This window comes from Austrofundulus limnaeus, unplaced genomic scaffold, assembly GCF_001266775.1.
Source record: "Austrofundulus limnaeus strain Quisiro unplaced genomic scaffold, Austrofundulus_limnaeus-1.0 Scaffold26, whole genome shotgun sequence".
In the NCBI taxonomy this organism is placed as follows: Eukaryota; Metazoa; Chordata; class Actinopteri; order Cyprinodontiformes; family Rivulidae; genus Austrofundulus; species Austrofundulus limnaeus.
In genome coordinates, this window is record NW_013952428.1 from 2,404,629 (window position 1) to 2,413,218 (window position 8,590).

General features: G+C 38.7%; 1 protein-coding gene across 2 annotated transcripts; it reads right to left on the reverse strand.

The window, feature by feature from the left end:
• Nucleotides 1-3,779: 3,779 nt before the first annotated feature.
• Nucleotides 3,780-8,115, reverse strand: LOC106515141 (troponin I, slow skeletal muscle). 2 transcript variants are annotated; one of them, XM_014004786.1, is made up of 8 exons: nucleotides 8,099-8,115; nucleotides 7,539-7,698; nucleotides 7,150-7,191; nucleotides 5,177-5,218; nucleotides 4,955-5,086; nucleotides 4,787-4,876; nucleotides 4,473-4,655; nucleotides 3,780-4,345 (listed from the first exon to the last, which is right to left on the reverse strand). In XM_014004786.1, coding segments are annotated over exons 1-8 (753 nt in total). In that variant the 5' UTR covers nucleotides 8,101-8,115; the 3' UTR covers nucleotides 3,780-4,243. The 2 variants fall into 2 exon arrangements, with proteins under 2 accessions (XP_013860240.1, XP_013860241.1); XM_014004787.1 differs by lacking the exon at nucleotides 8,099-8,115 and adding an exon at nucleotides 7,273-7,304 and having other exon boundaries at nucleotides 7,539-7,603.
• Between the last annotated feature and the right edge of the window lie 475 nt (nucleotides 8,116-8,590).

The following is an 8,590-nucleotide window of genomic DNA, read 5'->3' on the forward strand; positions in this document are numbered from 1 at the left end:
AAAAGTTGCAACTTTTTTGCTCAGCATTCACACAGTTTTAATTCAATTCAGTTTATTTACGTATATAGCACCAAGTCACAACAAACATCTCAGTGCACTGTACAAAAAAAGCCTTGAATACTCACATCATCAGTCTCTCATTCTGATTAACAAATTGGCAACAGTGGAAAGGAAAAACTCATTTTTAACAAAACTACCAGCAGAGCCAGGATCAGGACGAACCTCCATCTGCTTCGACCAGCTGGGTTTGGGTAAAAAGAGCTGCAGACAAACACAAATTTATGTTATTTTAATTTATGTTTACTTAATGTTTCCAASAGGTAAGTTTAGTTTGGTACATTTTAAAGCTTATAAATACTAATAGTTTGCAAAGATCTGGTGTTTTTCAAGAGAAATAGAAATAAAATAAAATGTAAAAAACAAACCAAAAAAATGTACCAATAATTAGTTTCTGCAAGTTTCATTAAAATTCATTCAGTGGTTCATGAAATACAGAGGTAACCGACTTGGGCAAATACATTATCATCCATCTTTGCCTTCTGGYAGAGGAAAGAGGGGTTTGAAGCCAAACACTTGTATGCTCCATCTTTGAACTGCTCAGATGCAAAGCAAAGCTAAAAAATACTGCAGCTTCTTCCCATAAAACCGTGGAGTCAAGTTAAGTTCTGGTCAAATCAATTATTCGGTATTGATTCCTCTCCAATGCGTCACAGAGAAGAYGAAGATAAAAGAGGAGCAGACAGGTAAGGGAGGAGATGAAGGCACAGAAAAGCCCAAAGTTTGTCCCTTCTGTTCAGTCAGCAGTTTTATTCATTCATTATATTCTGAGGTTTGTGAAACACTGAGGAGATTTAAAGCAAATCTCTAAGCCTTTAAAAGTGAAACAGTAGCTCACGGGATGTTTGGTGCTGCGGCTTTCAGGCATTTTTCTCCTTCAAGGCTCCACTTTAGGGTAGCCACACGTTAACGACTTTCTTAAAATATACTAAGGCTGTGTATCAAACGGAAAACATTTTAATAAAGCTAAAAGATGAACAGAAGCACAAACTCCCGTCTCTTTTTTTTTTTTCATTGCCTCTTTGAAAGCCTCCACCTGATTAAAGCAAAGAGGCTCTTTAATGGTTGCATCTCGTTGACCTCTGGCAAGCTTTAGTGTCCAAAGCCAATACCCGTCAGCCCCCTCTCTCTCCCGGCTGGTTGAGGAAGATCAATAATGAGATGAGATAAAAGGCGGTGAGCGACTACTGCAGATTACTCGGAGCTATTATGGAAAATCCAGGAGGAAAAAGAGGTGGATGATGCAAATCCGTAGATGACATGGCTGCTTTGTCTTTTTTCAAGGAGATAAAATTTGCATGAAACACCTTAATACCTTAGCAACATTAAACACTATTGAATACTTATTGATAAAATGATAATGCGGAGGATCTTAAGCAGTCTTAAATTATTAAAGAGAGTACATGTTGTAGGTAAGATTCTACTGTTCATTTCTGACACTAGCTTGTGTGACCACAGCAACAAATAGACCAAAGCACATAACGGGTGGAGTTGTGTTGGAATAAACTGAGAAATTTTAGAGATTGAAGTTTTAATCCACTTTTCTCTTGGCCCTGCTGTAAGCTCATGAAACTGTTTTTTCTTTAAACTAATGTCGCTCAAAGAGCTAAACCAGAATTATCCCTTTAATGACACAGGTTTACCAGCATGATGATTTTAAATCTGAATTTTCTGGATGTTTCTCAGACGTGATTGGATTTATTTTTATACAGTAAATTCAAGTTTTTCAACAGTTTAATTTGACAAAAAAAGGTGAACATTTTGTTTTTACTGGAACAACAATTAAAAACAATTCCTGAGTTTTGTTTAATGTTTAATTGGTGTTAATAAAATATGTAAAAAAGAGTTTATTTTATTTTTATTTAGAGTAATTCATAATTTGTTGTATTTAAAATGTATTAATAGAATTAAATTTAGTCAATGTGCAATGAAGGAAGGAGTGACGTTTCACATTTCAGAGAAAAGTTGAAGCTGTTTGACTGAAACCTGCAGTTTAGTTGGATGCATGTTGAGATGTCAGAGGTTCAACATGCTGGTGGACTTTAAGGACTGAAGGGCTTCATGTCCTCTAGATCTGGATGAGAGAGCCTCTAAGACCTGATGAGCTCTCTGAGCAGAAAGTCTACGCTCAGGATCCTCCGAGCTGAATGTCTACAGTCAGTCCTGAGCTGCTGACGAAGGCTCAACCTTCAAGTTTGTCTCCAATTTTTCTAAGTCCTTTTTGACCACAAAACATATTAAAATATAAAAGATAAATGGACTCAGAGAACATCACACTTTGTATTGAGTGATGGCTCAGAGGGATAGGAAAGAGACTGGAGCTCAGCAGGTTGCTGGTTCAAGTCCTGCTCCCTCTTGGGTTTAGTTAAGATTTTTACCCTTATTAAAGCTAAAGGCAGTAAGACACCTCCTGGGATTGAACCTGCAACCTTTAGATTACAGTAGTAGCCAGTCTTCTTATGGCTGCGCCACACTTTCTTCTAATGACATTGTTGACTTTTTAAAACTTGTCTCTTGTTTTTGGACGTTTGGACGTTGGGACGACTCGACTGTCCGAKGACTATAAGTTTGGGAGGAAAAACCTTCGTCTGAGTCACTTCAGAGGCTCAGGAGGTCCTGAAACATCAGAGCTGAGAAGACTGAGGCCTGAACACATCAGGCTTCTTTACTCTCATCTGAACTTCAGGRTCTGCTTCACTCAGGAGATCAGAACCTCCTCAGAACTCATCCACTGAACTTTGAGCTGCTTCTCTGGAAGATTCAGGTTTTCAGATCAGCTCTGAAGGACTTCAGCTCCAAATGTTGACAGTTCTGAATCTTGCTTTCACAAATCTGCATCAATATTATTTTGTTACTTCAATCCAGCTTATTTTTATAGGAGTCAAGTATGCACTGCTATATTAAACTACTGAAGTTTATTCTTGACAGTTCTATTGTAGCTATTTGCTGCCATCTAGTGGTACTAACACTTTAACACCCTGTTCAATTACATCCTTTTATGTTAGTGGCTAACAGTTTTACATGGATCCAAAACAAAATTCATGTTGACTTTTTTCTTTCTTTTTTTTATTTTTYATTTTTGCACAGCCTCCTTCCTGCGTGTTGACGTTTTGTCCATCTTCCACACAGTGTTTGGACTTTGTCTTTCTGCTGTCACACATATTGAGTGATCACATCTTTTAATAGATGTGCTGGAGACATTTGTGTCAGCTGCTTTGACGCAGACATTTTGTAAAATTTTTTCCATGAGCAGTCCATAAAAGCATGTAATAAGCCTTCTGACGCTGGTTTCTCTGAGAACACTGCGTTATTGTTAGTGTCATACTTCAAATGACAGTGTTAGCAGCCAGACAAAACAGTGACACATGAAGGAAGCAGGGGAATGATTAGGGTGACGATGTCAGCCATTTGTGATGTTTTGTACGCCTTTAGTTTTAGAAGAAAGAATGAAGGAAAAACATGACAAAGTCTAAGATTTCCACCATGATTACTATAACTTTCTTTTTTTGTACTTGTTTATCGTTCAGTTTAGTTTATGGTCTTAGCCACGTCACATGGATCTATTTAAACATTGTGGGATGTGATTCAAGTGGAGCACCTGTTGTCCCCTCAGCCGCCCCTGCCTTTTCACCTTTCTTTTTTTAATTCAGCATCACCTAAGCTCCTCACCATCCCCCCTTTGTGAAACATGATAAAGTCAAACACAGATCTGAAACATCAAAAATGGAAACAGTATCAGTTTATTCATCGTTTGTCTGAAGGTTTCATAACAAAACAAAATATTGAAAAAATGAGCGGTTTTCACTAATCCAAAGCTTTAGATCTGTGGTGTCCAAAGTTGGTCCTCAAGGGCCAGTGTCCTTCATGTTTTAGGTGCTGCCCTGGTTCAACAAAGCTGAATCTAAGGAGTGCTTAATTAGTGGGCCTCTGCAGACCTTGATGGCAAACTGAGAAGGTAAATCATCTATTTGAATCAGCTGTGTTGAAGCAGGGACAAATTTAAAACTTGCAGAAGACCGGCCCTTGAGGACTGGAGTTGGACATGCCTGGCTTAAGATGCTTTGAGTCACTCCAGTTAAAATAACTAAATATCAGGCATCCTCCAGCTAAGTGTTCTTTCTTATTTGTTAGAAATAAAAAAATGATTTCCAGCTTTTAGATGATCCTTTTCTCTGACTGCAGCTTCTCACTGTGCTCCACCGCCTGTRTCAAACATCTTCTTGCGGCCCTCCATGCCTGACATGGCCTCCACGTTCTTACGCCAGTCGCCCACTTCAGAGGTGAGCACCTGGAACAACAATAACAAAAAAAGGAAGAAAGAAATTAGATTTTGCTACAGTAGCCACAGTTTCTGGTCTCTGAAAATAGTTTTAAACAACCACACKAGAAAATACACGAGATGCTGGATTTAGTACCTTGTCCTGTTTGACGTCTTCCTTCTTCACAGATTTAAGATTGGCCCTCAGGTCCATGGAGCCCTTGTGTTTGGAGCCCAGAAGAGCTCTCATCATCTCATCTGCAGATACCCTCACCTTCCTTAGCGCGGGCTTTTTGAACTTCCCGCCAAGGTCCTGTACTTTCAGCTTCAGCTCATGAATCTAAAAGGTACAAAACAGCCTTTTTACTACATTTTAAACCTTATAAAAGATAGTTGCACCTGGTTCAAGTTTTAATTAAACCAATAATGTATTTGTTTTAAACAAGCAGGATGTGCCAAAATGAGACTTACATCTTTGTTGTGCTTGATCACCTTATGCTCACAGTCGTATCTCTCCTCGTCCACTATGTCAATTTTCTCATGCAGCTGTTTGCACAGTTTCTAAAAAGACACATTTTTGAAAAGAGTCAACATCATTTCTGCTGTTTCACAAGAAAAATCCTCCTCAACAAGCCTTACTTGTAGCTCATCCAGTGACAAACCAGACAGCTGCAGAGGGGGCAGCTTCTCCCCCAGGTAACGAACTTTCTCCTCCTCTCGCTCCTGCCTCTCCTTCTCCAGGTCCTCACAAGCTTTTTGGAGGAGCAACATCTGATTAAAAAMAGGTCGCAGTCAGATATGGATAGTTTGTATCGTTGGAAAGCCCTCGGCTGAATAAAAGACTGAAATATTATAGCTTACTTTGAGGGAGAGCTTGCGGGAAGCCGAAATCTTTGACTTCGGCTGTGGAAAACAGACATTGTCAATGTATGTTCAGAATGTGACCAGACCTCTGCCATTTGGCAGTTATACCTTTAAATCCCAGGGAACTGCCATATGGCAGATGTGAATAGCCCTTCTTGCCTCCAGTGTTATGTAAATGAGGTCATTACATTTGAAAGAAGYAACTCTGCCTGCAGCTAATCCAGACACATCCACCACGCCCGATAGTCTCACTCTGTTTCTCAAGGGCTCCTGTTTACAAGTTTTTGCTCTGAAGATGTGGTGTGTTGCAAAGAACATAAACGGATGCCACTGTCTTTTCAGAGCTACAGTAAAAAAAATTGGAAAGAGAGCAGAAGAGACTTTATACATGGCCTTGCACTAGAATTTCGACAGCGTTAAAAGGCCATGATGAAAAAGCCACGTCCCCAGCCTGGTCCTGGAAAGACGACGTAGTGTCAGGTTCAGACACTCAGGGAGAAAAAGAAGTAGGAAAGGGAGAAGGAGGAGAGGTTTTGACTGCTTTTCGGCCCTCATACACCCATTTTACATGTTTTCTCATGGTTTTTGATGGTTTTCAGTAGTTTTCAACCCTTCTAACCTAAGTAAAATAATCTTATCAGGACATTTTGTCTTGTTTTAAGTCAAAATATCTCATCCCATTGGCAATTTTTTTTTCTTGACAAGTCAATAAGACCAAATTAAGATCAAATATTATTTTTTGAGCAATGTTTACATGTCAGGATGGGTTAAAATCAAGGGTTTTTTCTTTTCCATCTGAGTCGGATCAACATCGTTCACACTATATCACCCACCACCCCTGTTTAGCATTACCTGGGAGTGGCTGCATGTACAAAACAACAAGTGGCCTGATGGGTTGCAAATTATCCCAGCACTGCCATTTGGCARTCTCTGGTAGAAAAAGGAATTGTTTGAAAATGCTGGTAGTTCTAGTGACTATCACAAAAGCAACAGTATATATTTGATTAGTTCTTTGTTACAATGATTTTTAACAATATATACTGAAAATATTTTATGTTTCCTTAAATTGTGCCACATTTGTTATGTACTATGAAAATATTGCCAAACTGCTTATTCTATTTTTGACTCTTTGGTGTCTTTTATTTGATTGGATGATTAAAGTCTAAAGAAACAAGACATGTTAGCAATTTAACATTTACTCTTTTAACGAATGTGGGTCTCTGTGGCATGTGGAAGAACCATACACAGCCACAACGCATCCATTCCATTCTTCACTCCAGCGTTATTTTGGAAAACAGAGTCTGGTCCTRTAGCAGAACTATGTTTCAACTTGTAGACTATAGTTTTTCTTTTTTTAAATRAGGGAAATAAACAGTTGTTTTAAATTGTATAATCTGTATAACGATTAATAATAAGCTATTAACAAGCTGGCCCAAATGGCTGGGGAGAGGGAAGTCTGGGTCACTCTGCTTAGGCTGCTGCTGCCCCCTCGACCCTTACCCGGGTAAGTGGAAGAAAACGGACTGACGGYTATTTTTTTCTTTTCGTTTCATGCTTCAAAAATCACAAACTGAGCAGGTACTGATGTTATTTTAACTTATAGGTATCAAAAATGTTAAAATCCATCTTGAACAAACAGTTTTGCTAAAACCAAACTCTAATTCCTAAACATTTTTTAAGTTAAACTTACCCCAACATATCCCTGATTAGTTTAAGCATGACTCTATAAGTTGTTTAATGCAAAGTAAAAGTGCATTTAGCAATGAAGTGGCTGACTTGTTTCCACTTCCAGCAGCCACATATAAAAAAGATAAGGCTTTATTAATAGGATGAAGTCAAGTGGAAAGCTCTCAACARTGCTGATAGCAGCTTTGACAGATAACACGGCCACATCATTGCCATGTCTGTGAGGACAATGTGTCCTCTGTCCGAGCATGGAGGATTAACACAGCGGAACATAACTGGCTCACCTTATCCCCCTTGGGATTCATGGCTGCGTGTGTGTGGAGCTCCTGAAACAGCAAAGAGGGACACATAAGGCCAAAAACATAGAAAATATATTAAATACATGAAAATACAAGTAGAATTGTTACCTCACTCAAACTGTATTCACAAAATCAAACACCTGAGGGAAGAAGTGCATGATAATGACATTTTAGAATGACATTCCAAAATGGATACGTTAATTAAAAATTCCAGGAAGTAATAAAAGTAGTTTTTCATCATTGGATCAGAAATATAAGATAAATATCTGCAATAGTTCACCATGCCGCTAAAACCAGAACACAAAGAGGGTCATTTTAAACTTGAAACTCTGCACTGAAACCTACTTTTTAAACACACCACAAATCAATTTTACCTGAAAAAGGATGTCTGCGGAGGTGGAAGGAGTTGAACAGCAGCTGCCCGCAGACAATGGATGGCCTTTTATATGAGGGGGGTGGTGAGCAGGCAGCAGATACATAACCTTTGCTTTGAAGAATGTGCTGGCAGGAGACCAGATATGGAATCCCACCTCCCTGAAGCAGTGACACCATGTCACGGTGGGGTATAATTATCCTGCGTGAGCATTCACTTAATGGTATTGTGTAAATTTTTAAAAAATATCAATCATTTCCATCATTTAAATTTATATAAAATGATATACAACTTCCAATTTTCACTAAAATGAACATAGACCAAACCAGCTCAGCTGCGTTTGGATTAAACTGGAGAAAGAAAAGCAAATAAAATTATTCAGATGTTGGAGCCAGAGAGAGACAGTTGTCCAAGTCATAAATGCACAGCAGATGAGCACAATGCACAACTAAAGCCTTCATGAATGTCAAAAGCTCACGATCATGTTCTAAGAATAGTTAAACCTCCTGTTTCCTTTTATAACCGGCTTTCAAACAATGTCAGCAGCTCAGTTTTACTTACATGTGGACTTTTTTTTAAATATTTTTGTGAAGTTAACCAAGCGTGATAATGTGGATCTGTAAAAAAAAAACTGTCATTACAAATGCTGTGAAAACCACACTCATGCTTTGAAAAATTGCAAGTTATACCCTTAAAAATAGAAATAAATAAATAAATTTGGCCACAAAATACAACACAGGACTCAGGGGAATAGTCTCGTTTGAGTCTTTTTTCTATTTCCGTTAGCTTCCAACAGTTCCTTGTCACGATGTTCCAAAGATTTCAGAACACAAGTGTTAATCTTGACCYGAGCTCTGACACTACTTGCAAATGGCTTCATGCACAAAGCATCAATATTCTAATCTTCCCAGCAGCTTATATTCAAACAGAGCCAGAGTGAGTGCTAAGATGTTAGATGAACCAAGCATTAGCTGCAGGATTGTCTTCTCTGTGCTGAACCTCTGCTCCCATGTGTTGGAAGGGCTTTTCTGAGATTAGGAAAACAAGCGTGAG